This window comes from Erythrolamprus reginae, chromosome 1 (genome assembly GCF_031021105.1).
Source record: "Erythrolamprus reginae isolate rEryReg1 chromosome 1, rEryReg1.hap1, whole genome shotgun sequence".
NCBI classification, from domain to species: domain Eukaryota; kingdom Metazoa; phylum Chordata; class Lepidosauria; order Squamata; family Dipsadidae; genus Erythrolamprus; species Erythrolamprus reginae.
Window position 1 is genome coordinate 225994962 of NC_091950.1, and position 19404 is coordinate 226014365.

Genomic DNA, 19404 nt, shown 5'->3' on the forward strand with positions numbered 1-19404 from the left:
ATGCTAATAACATTATTACAATTTTTCAGTTTAGTTTTTATACTGTGTTTAATTACTTCTGAAAGTGTTCAGTCCAAATGCATTCAGATAGTGCTGATGGTCAAACATTATTTTAACTCTAATCAAAGTTGCAGTAACAAAAACTGAACTCTAAGTGATTTCTACAGAATATATCAAGATTTTCTGGTTTTAGCTGTAGTCACAAATGTTTTTAATTATGAATCCCTATGGTCATGTGATAAAAATTCAGACGCTTGGCAAGTGCCTGATGGCTGCAGTGTCTAGGCGTCATGGATTACCTTGTGTGACCTACCCAATTGACAAGGAAAGTCAATGAGGAAATCGGATTCATTTAATAACCATGATAGTGATCCACTTAACAATTGTGGCAATAAAAGTAGTAAAATGGAACAAAACCCATTTATCAATTGTCTCATTTAGCAACAGCAATTGTGAGTTTAATTGTGGTTGTAAGTTGGGGACTACCTGTAATAGTTTTTCAACAATAAGATGATGTTATAGAAAACCATGCTTCCCATAGCTAACCAAGTACAGTGATCCCTCGATTTTCGCGATCTTGATATTCGTGAAACGCTATATCGCGATTTTTCCCACCCGATGACGTCACTCTCTTCCTTTCTCATCTTTCTTTCTCTCTCTCTTTATCTTGCTTCTTCCTCTCTCACACTCTCTTCCTCCCTCTCTCATCTCTTTCTTTCCTTCTCTCTCTTTCTCTATCTCTCCCCCTCTTGCTCGCGAGCGGCGGGCGGGCGGGCGAGCGGCGGGCGGGCAGCAGCGAGGAGCCGAAGATCGGGGTTTCCCCTTTGCGTGGGCGGTGGGGAAACCCCGATCTTCGGCTCCTCGCTGCTGCGGTGCTGCTGAGCAGATCAGCTGCTGGGCGGCCGAAGAAACCTTCCCTGGGTCTTCCCCGCCGCCCACGCAAAGGGGAAACCCCGATCTTCGGCTCCTCGCTGCTGTGGCGCTGCCGAGCAGATCAGCTGCTGGGCGGCCGAAGAAACCTTCCCTGGGTCTTCCCCGCCGCCCACGCAAACTCCACCATCTGCGCATGCGCGGCCATGGAAAAAGGGCGCGCATGCGCAGATGGTGTTTTTACTTCCGCACCACTACCGTGTTTCCCCGATAGTAAGACCCCCCCGATTGTAAGACATATGGGGGTTTCAGGGGGGTCGGCTAATATAAGTCATACCCCGAAAGTAAGACATATGTCTTACTTTCGGGGAAACACGGTACTAAAAGCGAGGGAGGCGTCCGCTACTCCCGCCGCCGCCTTTGCTCTCCCCGCCGCGCCTGGGGCTGCCTGCTCTCCCCGCCGCGCCGAAGCCGCCTTTGGTCTCTCCGCCGCGCCTGGGGCTGCCTGCCTGCCTGCTGCCGTAGCCGGGCTGGGCGCGGGGCATCCTCGGCATTGGGCAGCAGGCAGGCAGGCAGCCCCAGGCGCGGCGGGGAGAGCAAAGGCGGCTTCGGCCCGGGCGAGGCATCTTCTCCTCCGGGCGGGCGGCGTTAGGCGGCGTTGCGCGGCGTTAGGCGGCGTTGCGCGGCAGGCGCGGCTGCCTGGAGGAGAAGAGGCCTCGCCCGGGCCGAAGCCGCCTTTGCTCTCCCTGCCGCGCCTGGGGCTGCCTGCTCTCCCCGCCGCGCCGAAGCCGCCTTTGGTCTCCCCGCCGCGCCTGGGGCTGCCTGCCTGCCTGCTGCCGTAGCCGGGCTGGGCGCAGGGCATCCTCGGCATTGGGCAGCAGGCAGGCAGGCAGCCCCAGGCGCGGCGGGGAGAGCAAAGGCGGCTTCGGCCCGGGCGAGGCCTCTTCTCCTCCGGGCAGCCGCGCCTGCCGCGCAACGCCGCCTAACGCCGCCCGCCCGGAGGAGAAGAGGTCTCGCCTGGGCCGAAGCCGCCTTTGCTCTCCCCGCCGCGCCTGGGGCTGCCTGCCTGCCTGCTGCCGTAGCCGGGCTGGGCGCGGGGCATCCTCGGCGTTGGGCAGCAGCGGGAGGAGCCGCAGCCTCCGGAGCCGGCCAGCCGGGCGCCCCCAGGACGCACATCGCGGACCGGCCCCGCCGCGGCGCAGGAGGGATGGAGGCCAGGCCCGACGCCGCGCAACGCCGCCTAACGCCACCCGCCCGGAGGAGAAGAGGCCTCGCCCGGGCCGAAGCCCGAAGACGAGCCGGCCCCGGGTGCCCGGGAAATGTAAGACATACCCCCAAAGTAAGACACAGTGGGGCTTTTGGGGGTAAAAAGATAGTAAGACACTGCCTTACTATCGGGGAAACACGGTATATTGCAAAAAATCGAGTATCGCGAGGGGTCTTGGAACGTAACCCTCGTGATACTCGAGGGATCACTGTAGTTCATAATCTTTTCCTCTTTGAACTTCTGTTGCAACTACTTCATTAATTTTTCTAAAGATATATCATTCCTCTATCTGAGCTTCTTGATATTATCTTGGACAGAACTAGATCATACCCTTTGTCAGCCAGGAAAGCCGGGAGTTCATTTTAGTTCTCCCTTAGTGGTGAAACTGCCTCAAATGGTTCTTATATCAGTCAATTTGGAAAAAGGTGAGTACAAAACAAGGATTAAAACTCTATGAATACAGATAATAGGATGCAAAGTTACTAGAAAACTTATTTAAAAATAATAGAACATGGGATATTAGTTTCTGATAAATGTGTGAGTGCTTGTATGTGTATATGCATGAAATAATTTTATATATCTAAATGAAAATGGACATACAGAAAGTTAGATAGAAATTATCTTTAGGTATGTTATATATCTCTGCTATTGCGTGGCGAGGTTTTTTTTTTTTTTAGAATAACAGATTAAAAAAACCATGAATGAATGAATTTAGATTTCATATTTTGGTACATTATTTACAAGATACTGCTCAAAATTTGTAATTATACTTACTAGCAGAGACAATCTAATACAGTACTTGCTTTAAATCAGTGTTTATCAAACTTGGCTATTTTAAAATATGTGAACTTCCAATTCCCAGAATTCCCCAACTAATATGATGAACTGGAAAAGTTCCATGTTTCTTGGTGAATTGAATCATAGGGGGGGAAATCCTGACATGTATAGGAAAAATCCTACTTAGAATCCTAAAGTCTCTAAAGATAAATGAATAAAATACAAAAAACAAGGAATGATTAAAGTTACTTACAGAAGCTACCTTAATGTTTTACACATTGTGACTTCTACAATTGTATAACATACAACATAAAACTATACAACATAGTTCAATCCAAAGTTTTCCTATGGTAGTTTGCTATAATTACTCTTCATAACCATGCAAGTAGAAATATTTCAGAGTCTGGCTCATTGCCACAGGCTATATTTATTTTCTAAGAAATATGTTTGGTTCCTGTGAGGCCCAGAGGTTTATGTGGAATTAAAATGGCAAATTGCTGGAGGCCAGCTCCTAAGGTTGAATGCTCTGGTTGCTCCTAAATGAGAAGTGACTTTGCATGTGCATACATGCAGAGACAACTGGGTGTAGCTTCCAAAAGAATTGTGTGGACCTTGTAAATAAAATTGTTGCTTTATTTAAAGAGTCATGTGTTTCTACATGTTGGAAACATCTCTTTTGAATGCTTTACTCAGCCTTAGTCATAACTTTATAGTGAAGATGATTTCTTGCACATTTTGCTTTTGAATAAGGATTATTGATATATTTGTAATTTATTATGTTTTGATGTTGATTGCAGCTAGAAATGCCTTTTCCCAAAAGGTGTCTTTTTCCAATTTCTCAAAAGTGCCTTTTGAGAATTTTGTGCCAATTTTACTTACTGGTATTACTAATGCAGTCGCTTTTTCATACTATTAATATACAAGTGTTAATTTGATTATGATTTGATTATTGTAAAATGTTCTCAAGACACCAAGCCTTTAAAATAACAGAGAAAATAAAACCAACTGATTATTGGTCTTTAATTAAGGTGAATTATTGATCTTTAAGGGTGAAGTAGTTTATTGTGCTGGTAAAAGATGATGAACAATTAATTAATGGCTGAAGATAGTAGTTTCCAAGTGCAATTGTGCACTTAAAGGATGTGTTACCGCCAACACAATATATAAAAATCCATCTGAGCTCTCGGATATCTTTTAAAGACTAATCGAACTAAACAGTAAAATTAAAGTGAACAAATGTGTAAAGTATAGACCAGAAGAAAAGACATTGGAATCTCACCATAGTTATATGATCACTTATAGCATTTTTTAAAACCATGGATTGTTCAATAAGCCATAATTAGCCAGGTACTCAAAAAACCATAACATGGGAAGTTTATAAATAAAAATAAATTGTATAAATTGTATACATACAGTATATCACTACAACCATTCATTTAGTAATTATTTGAAGTTGCACCAGAAAAAGTGACTTATGACTGTTTTTTTTACACTTAAAACCTTTGTGACATCCCATCATCACATAATCAAAATTCAAGCACTTGGCAACTGGCATGTATTAGATGGTTGCAATGTTTTGCAATCCTCTGACAAGCAAGGTCAATAGGGAAGCCAGATTCAATTATCAGCTGTGATACTGACTTAACAACTGCAGCGGTTCATTTAACAGCTGTGGCAAGAAAGGTAATAAAATGGGGCAAATCTCACTTAACAACTGTTTTGCTTAGCAATAAAAATTTTGGAGTCAATTGTCATAAGTGGAGAACTACCTGTATATCTAGGTTCATATTTTAAGCTAAAAGTAAATGAACAATATCTTATGTTGTGAACTTAGTGTATTAATTGTTCCCTCTTATTACTAGCTAAAACAATTTTCAAAATCACAAGTTATCACTTAGATGGAATTTATGTATCTTTCTTAGGCAGTGGTCCTCAACCTTTGTGGTTTGGTGGCCTGGTTGGGGGAGGAGAGAGAAACTTGACAGCGCAAGTGGCAGGCCAGCATATGCATGCGCAGCTCCACTTCTGCGAGCGGCAAGGTGGTGTGCATGCACGATTGTTGGCTGGCTTATTGCTCACACAAATTGATTTCTGTCCATGCATGCTCTGGCCAGCCATTCACATGGCCAAATTATGAATAGGCCATGGCACAGTATTGAACCATGGCCCAGAGGTTGAGGAGCCCTCTTCAAAGGTACAATATAATTCCATTTTTTTGCTTCAATTAACTAGCATTCCAAAAATGTATCTGAAAATCTCATAATTTTCTGTCCAAAGACTATGCAAATATTTTCTCATTCACAGTAGGAATTTTTTCAACTGTCAGCAAAATTTTGGAGATAATAATATCTCCCTTAGAATGTGTTAATTCCATGTGAGAGTTGAAAGTTATATTTAATACTTCATAATTCAAATAAACAATATCAAGGCTCAGTTGGTAAACAATCACCATAAACTATTTCTCTTCATTTTAAAAGGTAAAATTTATTATAAACTTCCGCAGTCTTTTCAATAACAAATTACCTTTGAGTAAAATATTAAATTGTCAATGATGTTAATATTGATACTGGTAACATAGAAAATAATTTACTGGATAATAAGGAAAGCTATCAGCAGTTTATTATAACCTCCTATTCCTAAAATAGTGAATAATAAAAAAGATTTTCTTTTAAATCCACCACACAGATGAAATATTTTTTTAATTTGATAATATAAATTTTATGAAACAACAGTTTACAGATTTAAAATAGTGTTTAAAAGTCACAACTTTAAAATCAATATAACCATTTATATTTGTAGAAAAAATAAGAATATTTATAGCCTAAACAGTCTATTTTCTAACTCTCATCCACACCATTTATATAGTAGATTCAATATCCAGTACTCTTACTTTTAATGCTTGGGATTGAACTTTAGTATCAGAAACTTGAGTTTCAGAAAATCTTTGTTTCCTTGTTGATGAAGTTTTCATTTTTATTGAATTTTGAATACTGCTTGAAATAAAATAATATACTACAGGGTCAAAACAACAGTTTGAAACAGCAATACACAGAGTGATTGGATACATAACTCTAACAGCAGTAACAATTGAACAATTAACCCATGCTTGGGTTCTCATGAGGGCATAAAGTATTAAGGTGATATTATAAGGAACAAAACAGAAACAGAAAATCAGTAAGTGGACAAGTATCATTCGTAGAACTTTTTTTTTACTTAATTTATTTCTGGTCAGTGTAATTGGCTTATTTAATGTCCTTATAACTATTGCAGAGCATGTCACATTCAGTATGAGAGGAATAAAAAAGCCTACGGTTTCAATGAAAATAATAATTCTTGAAAGGTAGGTTTTCCAGGTTTTTTCAGAAAAGTGTTCAAAACAAGTATTGTGTGTCCATCCTTCAGTAGTAACACGAGCATTGGTGGATTGAAAAAAACTTGCTGGTATGCTTCCTGTTGTCACAATTATCCAAATTACAATGCAGATGATCCTTGCATTTCTTTTTGTTCTGATTGTCTTTGACCAAAATGGATATACAATTGCTAAAAAACGGTCAACACTGATACTGGTTAAAAACAAAATGCTCCCATACATGTTTGTATAAAACAGTGTGACAGAAATCTTGCATAGTACATCTCCAAATGGCCAGTCTTTTGATGCAAAAGAGTAAATTCTGAATGGTAATGTAAACACAAAAAGAAGATCTGATATTGCTAAATTAAGCATGTAAGTTGTAGTTTCATTTCTGATTTTTAGTGTACACGTAAAGATGTAAATAGCAACACAGTTTGATATTAAACCAAGGACAAATACCATACTAAACACACAGCCATATAAAGTATATTTAAAGGAGTCTTGAACAGTACAATTTGAATTTGCCACCATTATGATAGCTTAATTGTTTATCAAAATTCCTCAGTAAGTCTCTACCTTTGTTATAGCTGTAGTAAATCCTCAGATGATTTATCAATGTAGTCTTTCCCTTCTCTTGGGTCCACATTATTTGAAATTTTCATACTTCAGTAAGCCAGTTCTATTTATCAATATGTCATTCATTTCTTCCAAAAAATAGTAGTTGTTCATGTTCACAAATCTAGACAGTAGTACATTTCAGAAATAAGGAACATTGTCCTTCAAATTAATTAAAATCCAAAATATAATTTCTTCAAATATTGAGATTGCTCCTTCTCATTCACTGGAAAAAATATTGGAAATAAAAAAATATTACAAATAAATCCTTTAAATTAAGAAACTTTGAAATTCCTGGGAAAATAGACGTCCAGGTTTCATCACTGTGTTGCAGTTTTCAATCTTCTTGTTGAACTGTGCGTTAGAATAAAATTCCGAAGCATGTCCTTTCTTGCTGAATTTCAGCTCCCTCCTCAGATGCTACTCTGCTATTATGTGTTTCCGTCTTCAGAGAAGATTAAACAAAAAGCCCTACCCATGCTTACTCAACTTACATGATAACATCACAGGAAGAAGGGGCTGAGCTACAAAAGGTTTCAGTTTTCAATTCTGCTTTAAGGTGTTTAGTTGAAAAGATTTTAGTCATAAATATTTGTATTGGAAAGTATGCATATAACTAAGTATGATAATCAAAACGTCTTTAACACTCTTGAAATCTTTGCCAGTCTGAACTTATTTTAGAAACTTAAACTTTATTAGACTTAAACATAAGTGTTTTTCTGTGGTAAACGTAATACATATACATTATTTAAAGCTTTTTTAAGGCCACGTTTGCCACATTCATGCAGTGAAATACAGAATGGGACCTTCAGGTCCCCACCCTTGGCCAAGCCTCCAGCCACATACCTCAGACCGCTTACAGCCATCTTTCTTCCTCCTCCGGCCCACCCCCAGCAATTCTCCCTGGCCAATGGGCCTCTGGCTTATTTTCACTCCCTTCATTGTCTTTGCACCTGCACTCTGGCATGAAACCTAACTGGCAGTTCTGTTGCTGCCTCTCCCTCTGCCCCTGTCTGCTTGATGCTGAATGGGAAGTTTGGCTGTCCCCCCCCCCCCTCCCAGTTGCGTACTGCCACCTTTTGATGTCTTGCGTTTGCCTGCTGGCCCCTCCCCCAGCCTCCAGGAGCAACACATATGCAGTGTTTGCCTGTTTCTTCCTACTAGCACCACCCATATGCCGGCACCGTTTGCCTGAGTCCCCTCCAGCCTCCCAGAAAGTCTATACATAGGAATATTTTTGCTGTACTGTGTTCTTACAGATTTTCCAAAACATTTTTATTTTTCTGCATTAATATGCTATATTTTCTGAGCTGGCATTTTCTTGTTGACTCAAATGAGTTTTGGAGTTGAGATATTTTGGAATCAGTCTTTATTTCATGAAAGCCTTAATTAATGCTTCATCTTGATTTCCTATACATGTATATGAAACTAAATATAGGATGCTTAATGCTGTGGGACAAAATTTAATACATTTAACTTTATGTAAAAATGTGATTATCTAAATATTTTCTCTAGATAAAAAGTGAAAGAAAGTACAAAGTCCTAGATGTAGGGTGTGGCTCTGCTTAGTAACATTAATCTCTACATCAAGTGAATTTATATGAATTTTATGGCATCTTATTTCTTATGTGACTGTTCAGAAATTATGATAACAAAATAATGAAAAGAACTCTTGTGAAATTTTAAGTGTTTTATACATTTGTCTTTGTTCATAAATACTGTAGATATGTATGTATGTACTACTTTAAATTCCATTTATGAAACTTACAGCCAAGTACCACTTAGTGGTGGAATTATGCTACGTCTCGCTTAGAAGAATTGATATGGCATTTTCTGTAAATGTCTTTTTAAATTTTTGAGGAAATGCTGAAAACAAAATGTAAATGAATTCCTAAAAAAAATACCGTAATGCACACTTATCTTTAGGTAATAGTAAATTGGGTTTTTCCTCCAGAAAAATAATATCTTTGTATCCATACTGTTTTTCTTGGGTGCCGCTTTTTACCATTTCTTTATTATATTAAAAACATTCTAGACAATGAGTCAAGATAATGCAGTTTGCCTCCTTTGAGAACTAGTACTACAGCATTTCTGAAGAGGTGCTTTGTGTGTCATGCTCTGTCACTATTTTGGTAGTTTTGAGTATTCGACTAGCTGTATATGCAAAAGTTGATCTATAGAGAATAAAGACACTTGCATTTTTACTTAATATAAATGAATTTCTGTGTACAGTGTTGGAAATAATAATGTAAATTGGTTGTGCTTTTTAAGTACTTTAGTATACGTATTTTTTGGAGTATATGATGCACCTTAGTTTTTCAGGAAGAAAATTGTTGGGGAGGGGGGATTCTGCCTACCAGATATTCATCTGGATATTCCTTAGCTTGGTCAGCTTCAGCACATTAGTTTTTTCTCTGGTTTTGAGGTAGGGGATGGTTGGGGCCATGCTTCTAAATCACAGCTGATTGTTGGGAGGGAGCAGCAATTAGAAAAACAGATAAAGCACGGAAGATCATTTAGTTCCTGTTTCAGCTGAAAAACAGCTTCAAAAGTACAGCTTATCCTCAGGGAGTTCCAGTGACTAAAGCAGGAAAAGCAGGGAAGGGGTAAGAGAAATCAGCAGCTGTTCTGGGTGGCCATTTTGGGCACTGCACAAGTGTTTGGAGGCTGAAAAATGCAACGGGTGGAGCCCAAAAATACAAGCCTTTGTCAGTGGCAATCATTGCAGCCAGGAAGAGGATTCGTGGAGGTCAAAGGATAGGTGTTGGTGAGTGGGCGGGGCTACATTCAGAGTATAAGATGCACCCAAATTTTCACCCTCTTTTGGGAGGGAAAAATGTGTCTTATAGTCTGAAAAATATGGTCACTCTCTACATAATCTCTCTACATAAATTATTTGCAAAATTTCCAAAAGAATAAATAGTTTAATTTTGAGAGCCTCCTTGGACTTAAGGTAGAAATAATAAAAGCTACTTTGTTTTTAAATCAAATGTTGATAATTGAGGTAAACAAGTGCAGCATTCAATGAACCTTGAGGTTATTTCATTCCATTTCAGCTGTGATTTTGGTTTCTTCCCAACTTTTAGAGAATATTTCATCATCCCTGAGGATGCTTAATTTTTACCAACATTTTGAAAAAGTTTATATCGCAGCTTGCCTTTTTGGTGACAATGTGCATTATTTTTATTCTAATATATGATATTTGGGAATTGTTTTACTACATATTTCTTGGCCATTTTCCTTTATATAGCCTTATCTTCATTCCAGGGTTAAGTAAGAAGTATTCCTTTGAACTACATAGTACTTGAATAAGAGACCTCTAAGAAATTTCAGGACTTGGATGCTACTGTGGTACTTGCAGGACTGCACTTTTTTCATTGGCATCCAGAATTGGCAGTGCAAGATTTAGAAGGCCTGTCTATCTAATATTATAAGCTTACAGAATTGAACCTTATTGAGACTCAATATAGCACATTTTTACGTGGTATTATTATGTGGAAATCTGGCTTAATTGTGACACAAAATAAAGCAGAATAGTACGAAAGTCTTACAAATTTGTGTATGTTTATTATAGTTCATTGATTTCTTTATACAGTATATTTCATAATTTGTGATTTACTAATAATTATTTAAATAACTTAACATGCAACTTTCTGTATGCATATATACTTTATGTATTACGGTTGCTAAATCTTTGCTGTTAAAAGCTGTATTGACAAATGTTTGAAACAAACGCATATGAAAATTAGCTTCCTTTTGAGAGGTCATAAATGGCACTTCTAAGATAGACTATTGTGTTATGAGTAAGAAGAATGTAAATAAATGAAATTATTGTTTGGTGTCTTTTAGAATTCACCATTATTTGAACTGATAAAGCAGTCCAAAGACCGAGAGGGGCAAGCTGATGAGCCAGAACCTGCCAACTATTTTACTCAGCCTCTTCAACATAATCACAGTGCTGCAGATTTGTAAGTAAGATGGTCTTCAAAGGAAATATTTTCCACTTTCATACAGAGCTACCTTTATGAGAATCCAGATTAAAAGATTGCTGATAGATGGCTATGTAGCATCTGCTTGAACAAAATGCAGCAGGAAACAGAAACTGGCTACCTCTCTGAGTAGTTGTTACCATTTTCAAGTGATACTTTCTCTTAAGAATTTCCTTAATATTCACTCAAAATTTACTTTCCTATCATCATAACCTTCAGTACTTGGTAATTTTGTCAAAATCATGAAAGTTGTTGTGTTGCAAGCTTTGCTTTTGTGGGGCAGACAGGTATCGTTACAATGCAGAAAACAGTGAGCAGGCTTTTTGATAATGCAAGGCTATTTTTGTCAATCTGCTTGCCCCTATAGATGCAGATAGCCTGCAGTTTAAATCCATGATTCTGTATCTTGTACTTTGCAACATATTTGATAATTTGTTGTTTGTTTGTTTTACTTATATGCCACCCAGCTCCCAAGGACACTGGGCAGCTTCCAACAAATAAAAACAATTTCTAAAACAGTATAAAACATTCATTAGTAAAACCCCATTAAAACCCTGCTGTTCTGTTCGGGTCCTATGTGACCCGAAACCAAGTTTGAGTCCCCGGTAAAACATTTTCCCTGCATATCTGAAACTTGAAATTTCATGACTTTTCATGATTTCAGGGGTTCTCTCTATGAGAATTTTTTTGGGGGGGTGGGGGGCTTAGTTTTTGCTGGGCAAAAAAACTTCCTAATGTTATGTTCGGGTCACATACGACCCGGACCGAAAACTCTTCATTTGAAGTGCTTATGTTTGGTCAATTTGAAAACTTTTTTCACTTGGAAAGTAGTCTGAACATTTCTGCACACGATATGAAAATTGAAATGAAAAAAGTAAATCTTATTGGTTTATTTTGCTGATATAATGCACCCCCCCCCCGTTTTTGTGATTTTATTTCAATTTATGGATAGTTTTGCTTGCAAAATCCATTCTATTTTACTAAAGTTGGTGTGGGATTGGTAGCTTGAACATTTCTGAATATAAGAAAAATATAAAGGAACTGAAAAAAATGATTCTTATTGGTTTTTTAACATCAGAAATGTGCCCCCCCCCCCCCCCGGCTGCTTGCAACCATTTTCACTTTTTATTTTTTTATGCTCCAAATCCGAAATATTCTTTAAAATCTTAGGCATTCATTTACTCAATTTAACAATGCTGATCATCAAAAAATATTTTTGGGGTGGTGGCTAATTGTTTTCTGGGCAAAAAAAAATCATCACTTCGAGTCTGTTTCTGTTTGTATGTGACCGGACCAAAAAGAATTTTTTTAGGTACTTGAATTTGATCTTTTTGAAAACTTTTTCAACTGGAAAACTAGTTTGAACATTTATTAACATAATGATATGAAAATTGAACTGGAAAAATTGAGACTTATATTTTTATTTTGATCAAAAAGCCCCTCCCCCCATCCTTTCTGAATTTCGTGTCAATTTCTATTTTTTAGGGCTACAAATCCCTAAGGAATTTCCCCCCAAAAGGTTTGATATACTAAAGTGAACATTTCTGAATATAAGAAAAATATAAATGAACTGGAAAAAATGGTTCTTATTGGTTTATTTTTGCCACAAAAGGGCCACCCCCCCTCGGCCTTGCTGTGTGCCATTATTGTCACTTTTTATACATATTTGGCTAGAAATATTTAGAATATCCTTTTGAAAATCAACCACATTGTAGCCAGAGAACTAATTTTATGAAACAAATCCATTTTACTAAAAAAAAGTATGTAAGTTTGAAATTAACAGCATAATTTTTATATAAATTGAAATAATTGAACACGGGGGGAGGCATACATTTATATGCAAAATAAACCAATATGCATCAATTTTTCCAGTTCAATTTTCATATCATTATGTTCAGAAATGTTCAAGCTACCAATCCCACACCAACTTTAGTAAAATAGAATGGATTTTGCTAGCAAAACTATTCATAAAGTGAAGACTATTTAAAAAAAAAACGCTGGGGGCATGCATTTCATCAACAAAATAAACCAATATGCATCAATTTTTCCAGTTCAATTTTCATATCATTACATTCAGAAATGTTCAAGCTACCAATCCCACACCAACTTTAGTAAAATAGAATGGATTTTGCAAGCAAAACTATCCATAAATTGAAAAAAAATTCACAAAAACGGGGGGGGGGCATGCATTATATCCGCAAAATAAACCAATAAGATTTACTTTTTTCATTTCAATTTTCATATCATTGTGTGCAGAAATGTTCAGACTACTTTCCAAGTGAAAAAAGTTTTCAAATTGACCAAACATAAGCACTTCAAATGAAGAGTTTTCGGTCCGGGTCGTATGTGACCCGAACATATCACTAGGAATTTTTTTCGAATAGAACAGCAGGGTTAATAAAACTCTCAGTCATTCATCATTCATGGCCGGATGTCTCAATCATCAACCACCCCAGGCCATTATCTGTTTGATATACTTTCTGCTATTTTATTTGATATATTACTGTCTTTGAGACACAGTGGCATCTAAGGAAGTTTACAGCAAATGGAAGTTTAAAATACTTGAATTAAAATGTAAGCAGCTTAATACAGTAAACAGACAAGGTGTAGTAGGAAATAGATTCAATATGATGGTTTGTGGGCTGTGTCTTATTAGTAACTATCATTGATAGCTGGATTGAAAAACTATTAATAGAGAAGGAGCTGGTCTAGAATATTATTACCCTAATTTCCCTTTTTATTCTGTGTGTATCCTTTTTTTAAGGTATCTCTCTCCCACAAAGTCTCCTAAGAAAAAGGTTTCTTCCACTTTTGTATATTCTCCGGAGTCGCAGTCTCAGAAACCTCATAAATCTATTTCTTTGTCATATTTCTATAAAAAAGGTAGGTGGATTTCAAAAGCTGTTTTTCAACATTATTTCTTGTTGAATCTAGATTGTCTAGCCAATTTTAAGAGTAATGAACCTCAACTCTCAGAATTCTAGGAGTGGAGGTCCACCAGTCTTAAAGTTGCCAGTGTTAGACATCCCTGATCTAAGTAAATCATGAAGGTAACAGGTGAGGCAGTAGATGAGCTTATTACACAGAGAAGTCTTCTGCACAAATCTTTTTTTGCCTGGCAGAAACCACTTCTGGCTGGAGGGAAGGACTAGAGACAAAACAGATATTTAAGGCATCTTTTGATTCTAAGTTAATCTGTTGCCTCCTTTTACCACTAACTTTTTTGCAAAGTAAAATAAAGTATATTTTAATTGCAGCATTATGTAAATTATTATGTAAAATATCTTAAATATTTTAATGTACCGTAGTTCTGATACCTTCTGTAATTACTTGCCCATGACATATAAAATACACATTTTTTTTAAATATAGTGTTTACCAAATTAGAACATTATTTCATTATGATATATTACTAATTCTTAATGCATTTCTACAAATTCAGGCAATAATTTCAGATTACTAAAAACACTTCTGCTGAAATCACAACAGAGTTATTAGAAAAGAAGAGCTTCTATACCGTTCTCAAAATTGAGTGTCTCTCAATAAATATGCTGACTTTGTTCAGGCTAATCTAATTTTTGCTATGATTAAAATAACACACCTTGTTACATTCCTGGAGTAAATTCTTAAATATATTCTGTACATTATATTACATTATCTCCCTGTGTTTCTGTAAATATAAATATTGATTTGACCTTGTTTGTAATTTATAAACATATCTCTCCTCCAGTGTATTGCTTGGCTTATAGACGATTAAACAACTTATGTTTGCGTCTTCTGCCTGACCATCCTGAACTGGAACAGTTGATATGGACCCTTTTTCATCACACACTGCAAAATGAATATGAACTGATGAAAGACAGGCACTTAGACCAGGTAATATATTTGACTGGATGGGCTTATTTACTATTTCACTTTTTTAAAAAATTAGATTTTTCTGTGCTTAAACAAATGACATGTTACATTACATTGCCTTGGGCCTATCAGAAACTGACAGGCAAGCAAAAACAAATCATAATGTTATCCATTCAGTCATGTCCAACTCTTGGCAGTTCTTTGAACCAGGTATCTCCACATCTTTCAATCTTGGACTATTTTGAGCTTTTCTGTGCTCTGGCTGCTGACAGCCTTGATGGTGTCTAGCCACTGTATTCTTTGAGAGTCAAGCTTCCTTTTATTGCTAACTCTTCCAAACATAATTGCTTTCTTCAATGAATTCCCCCGCATGACCTGGCCAAAATATGCGAGAAACAAGCAGTAAACACACAAATGGTAAGACAAGATTAGAGGCAGTATGAGTCCATTATATTCCTTCAGGATTATTTATCATTGAAAGCTAGTATACCTATTTAAAGTGGTAAATTTAGGGAGTAAAGAATTCAATATCATTCCCACGTTTGGCATATAATTGGTGTTCCATATCTATTTCTCATATTAAATATCTACAGGAACCTTTCTCAGGCTGGTGCCCCAATTATTGTGGAGTACAAGAATTTTATTTTTTTGATAAAATGGTATTCATATTACATACATGGTGTCCATGGGGAAAGTATTTTGAAATTCCCTGACATTTCACTGTAACTTGTGATCTAGTTAAGATGCGGTTGTAGATGATGTCATACCAAACGGCTAAGCCGTGGAGAAATATCGGTAGCTGAGGAAGCATGTTGTTGCCACAATTATGCTCATTTTTGCTTGACTCTGCCAGGTATCTCCACGCTGCCAGGCAGTGTGATCTGTTGTTTGTTTGTTTGTTTTTAACATGATTTTTCTCTGACTTTTAAACATTTTAATACAATTTGAATTTATTCCCTTTTTTCACAAATTCTCTGATAATTTCCATATTTCCTGAACCACCAATTTCCCTGATAATTCTCTGATTTCCCTGTTTTCCAGGTTTGCAGGACACCTTGTAGCATTATTCTTATAATGTTATTATCTTATGTTTCTTGTTTCAATTGTTTAAATAAACTTTACATATTTTTAAAATTAAAATTGAATTAGTGCTCAATTTAGTTAAAGTCTCAAAGCTTTTTCCATTCCTGAAAAACTGGGGCTGACGAGTTTCTTTAATGGCGAGTTATAATGGCTACTTTCTGCATTTAAACAGATTATGATGTGTTCCATGTATGGCATATGTAAAGTGAAGAATATTGATCTCAGATTTAAAACTATTGTGACAGCATACAAGGAACTCAACAATGCAAATCAAGAGGTATGGGACAATTTGTAGCATTACAGTATTTGTATAAAAACTCTGTTGCGTTGTGCTTAAATAATTCAGAAGTTTCACAAATGACTGCATTTTGCTGATGACCTTTTATAACCATAACAAAAGATTTCACAATACCACATGCTCACGGCATGAGATGTTTTCACAACAAAATACAATGGAGAACTGGCTAAACCAAGCCCTTCTTCTTCCTCAGTTTTTGGACATGCTCAGTCAATACTTCACTTTGATTGGCTGATTGAGTCACCAGACAAGATTCATTGACTAACCATGTTCTGGTTGGTTCTCCCAGTCAAGAACGAATCTCAACTAATTCTTATTTTGTCTTGAGTACCGTTGCAATAATAGTAAGCAGCCAGAAGCTTCTAGACATCACTAATATATGAAGGTCTGACATCTTCTAGTAGTTGTGGTAGGAAACGATTTTATCAACTTGTCTTTCTGTTAGCAATCAGAAATATTTTCCAGATTAGCCATTTTGAAAAAATGCCACGTGTTCTCAAGATTCCAATATGTGGTCAAAGCTAAGCATAATGTCAACATTAATTAGTATATCACTATATCCAAGCATGAGATGCCAGTTAAAAATACTCCCCCCACATTTTATTCAGTATACCACCTGTCTAAAGCATTTGAAAAGGATGATTCAAAAAAGGTGAAATGAACAGTAAATTATCCATTATTTTTTTAATTCATTCAGGACCAAACATTTTTCAAATAAGTCATCCTCAGATTAAGGAAGCTAACAATGTTGGGGGAAGGAGTATGAGCATAAGAATTTTCCAAAGAAGGGAAATCCTGTACGAATTAAGTAACCGGAAAATGTGGGGGAGAAGCCTCTGTGGGGCCTCTCTAGGAATCTCCTGGGAGGAAACAGGGCCTCCACCCTCCCTGTGGTTTCCCCAATCACACACATTATTTGCTTTTACGTTGATTCCTATGGGAAAAATTGCTTTTTCTTACAAACGTCTTACAAACTTTTCTATTTAAGAATCTGGTCACGGAACTAATTAAGTTTGTAAGTAGAGGTACCACTGTATAGATACTGAAAGATGTTGTTATAGAATACTGATGCTTAAATTTCTAATCAATTTCATCTAGACATTCAAGTGTGTTTTGATCAGAGAAGGACAGTATGATTCCATTATAGTCTTCTACAACATGGTATTTATGCAAAGACTGAAAACTAATATTTTGCAATATGCTTCAAATAGGGTAAGTAATTATACATCTATCTTCTAATGAATATTGCTCAATAAAAGTTGACAAATCCTCATAGCGCTAATTTAAAATTTCATCTTCCAGCCTCCAACATTAACACCCATTCCTCACATTCTACAGAGCCCTTATAAGTTTTCTAATTCTCCTTTACGTGTTTCTGCTGGAAATAACATCTATGTCTCACCTTTGAAGAATCCCAGCAAATTTTCTGAAGGGCTATTATCACCGACAAAAATGACACCCAGAACAAGGTTAGTAAATTATTCCTTTAAACAACTAAATCAAACACCAATCTAAGCTGGATCAATATTTTTCAATTTTAATAGAAGTGATCACATTATCCTGTTCTTCCATTATGGGAAATATCTATTTGATTAGACATAAAAAGTTGTTTGTATAATCTGCACACCTTCACCATAAAAAAGAAACCATGCTCCCACAGATTATATAGATAGATAGATAGATAGTTTCCTAGACTTTAATGTATTTGTTAGTAGGCGAATAGAGCCTTATGTGGACTTTCATCTTGAGCTCTCTATGGGGGAATTCTAATGAGGCCAAGGGACCAGAGATTCAAATAGCTAATTGGGAGGAATGATCAGTTCTATCCTCCTTTCTTTCTGTTCTCCCCTAGGCTTGCTTACTGCCATCACTGCTACTTGCTAGTAATGGCTATTTTGATGCTCTGACATCTATGTAGACAGCATCAACATTTTCTTGGTCGGGTGGGGATTCAATTTCCATCAACTAACCCTTTGTTTTGCTGCTGTTTTTTACTCATAATATATATATAAGATGCTAAAAAATAAAAACCTGAGAGCAGTTGAAAATGGTGCTCACAAAAACACATTAACACTGGGCTGAAAAACAGTCTGACCCAAAGAAATTAAAAACAGAGCTGCATTGTCCTAATGCTAATATGACAGTATAAGAACTAGAGAAACTTTAGGGCACCAGATGGAGCTGTTGTTTGAAAGGGAATCTGCCCTTCCCCTCTCCGCAAAAGTTGTATAAAATGAGCAAGCACTTCCCAGCCAGTTTAAGATGGTTGATTCTGAGCAGGTTTTAGGACATTCTGGCAGATACGTTCACTGACTGACCAGAGAAGATTATTTTAAATTTATGGACCATTACATTCCCAAAGTATCCTTCTAGCAAAATTTGGTGGAGGCTTGAATATTTTCCTAAAAACTACATGTGTGGCAAAGCGAGAATAAGAAAACTGTTTCACAGAACGTCCATATATTTTTCTGATTATTATTGAGAAGAAAAAACATTTCAGGTACAACTATGTTAAAAGGTTATGCCTCAAGAATATGATTTGAGTATTTAGAATAACCATTTTAGATTTATTGTCAAGAGAAGGCATCTATTCCATCTCAAACTGAAAATCATGATTCACTCTAAAAAAATTTGGATCAATAAAACTCTCAAAAATTATCTTTATGAATTGCCAAAAATTGAGACAAACATATAATACAGATGACTTTATCTGCATGCTTGAATAATTTTTGGATAGGCCTTTTGATTTTGGCATAATCAAAATTTAATGAGTGCAACTGCTTTTTAGAATATTTCTTTTTGCCTTTTCTGTCTTCAGAAAGTGGGTCCTGTTGTGGCATTGGGAATTTATAAGATAGATATTAATATTATCCATATACCATTTCCCCCCAAAATAAGCCCTGTCCCCAAAATAAGTCCTAGCATGTTTTTATGCTTGTGCCTAATATAAGCCCTATCCCCGAAATAAGCCCGGCTTAAGAGCATGTGCTAGCCAGCTGCCCATTCTGTCTGGTTGCTTGTGGTGCCTTGGCTGCGAGGCGGGCAGCTGGAGCTGCTCCACACATTCTGCATTGGCTCAACTCAGGGCTTCCGCAGTCAGACCATCTACGTCCCAATACCTGCCTTGTGGCGGCAGCACCAACAACAATGTACGGGAGCCCATGTGGCTGCCGGCCCACTTTTTCTGCTTTCCCATGGCTGCAATGGAGCAGGAGACTGAGCGGTGTGCCATTTCCACACCCAAGATGTCAGAGTGTGGATGGTCTGGCTGCGGGAGCCTTGAAGTAAGCCAGTGTGAC

The 19404-nt window shown here is 37.3% G+C and overlaps 2 protein-coding genes across 7 annotated transcripts in view; one reads left to right on the top strand and one right to left on the bottom strand.

The window, feature by feature from the left end:
* Positions 1 to 19404, top strand: part of RB1 (RB transcriptional corepressor 1) — a 75057-nt gene that overhangs the window by 45698 nt on the left and 9955 nt on the right. Inside the window, exons 18-24 of one of the 6 annotated variants that reach the window (XR_011557334.1) lie at positions 7287 to 7440; positions 10731 to 10849; positions 13635 to 13753; positions 14600 to 14745; positions 15980 to 16084; positions 17204 to 17317; positions 17408 to 17574. Coding sequence is in view for 3 of the 6 variants with exons in the window: in XM_070732340.1 (XP_070588441.1) it covers positions 10731 to 10849; positions 13635 to 13753; positions 14600 to 14745; positions 15980 to 16084; positions 17204 to 17317; positions 17408 to 17574 (770 nt within the window). In the remaining 3 variants the exon portion in view is untranslated. Of the gene's footprint in view, positions 1 to 7286; positions 7441 to 10730; positions 10850 to 13634; positions 13754 to 14599; positions 14746 to 15979; positions 16085 to 17203; positions 17318 to 17407; positions 17575 to 19404 lie in introns of those variants that run through there. The other 5 variants (XR_011557332.1, XR_011557333.1, XM_070732342.1 and 2 more) reach the window with 5 other exon arrangements.
* Positions 5596 to 7753, bottom strand: LPAR6 (lysophosphatidic acid receptor 6). The gene has a single exon (XM_070732344.1). The coding sequence runs from the start codon at positions 6795 to 6797 to the stop codon at positions 5772 to 5774; it is 1026 nt and encodes a 341-aa protein (XP_070588445.1). The 5' UTR covers positions 6798 to 7753; the 3' UTR covers positions 5596 to 5771.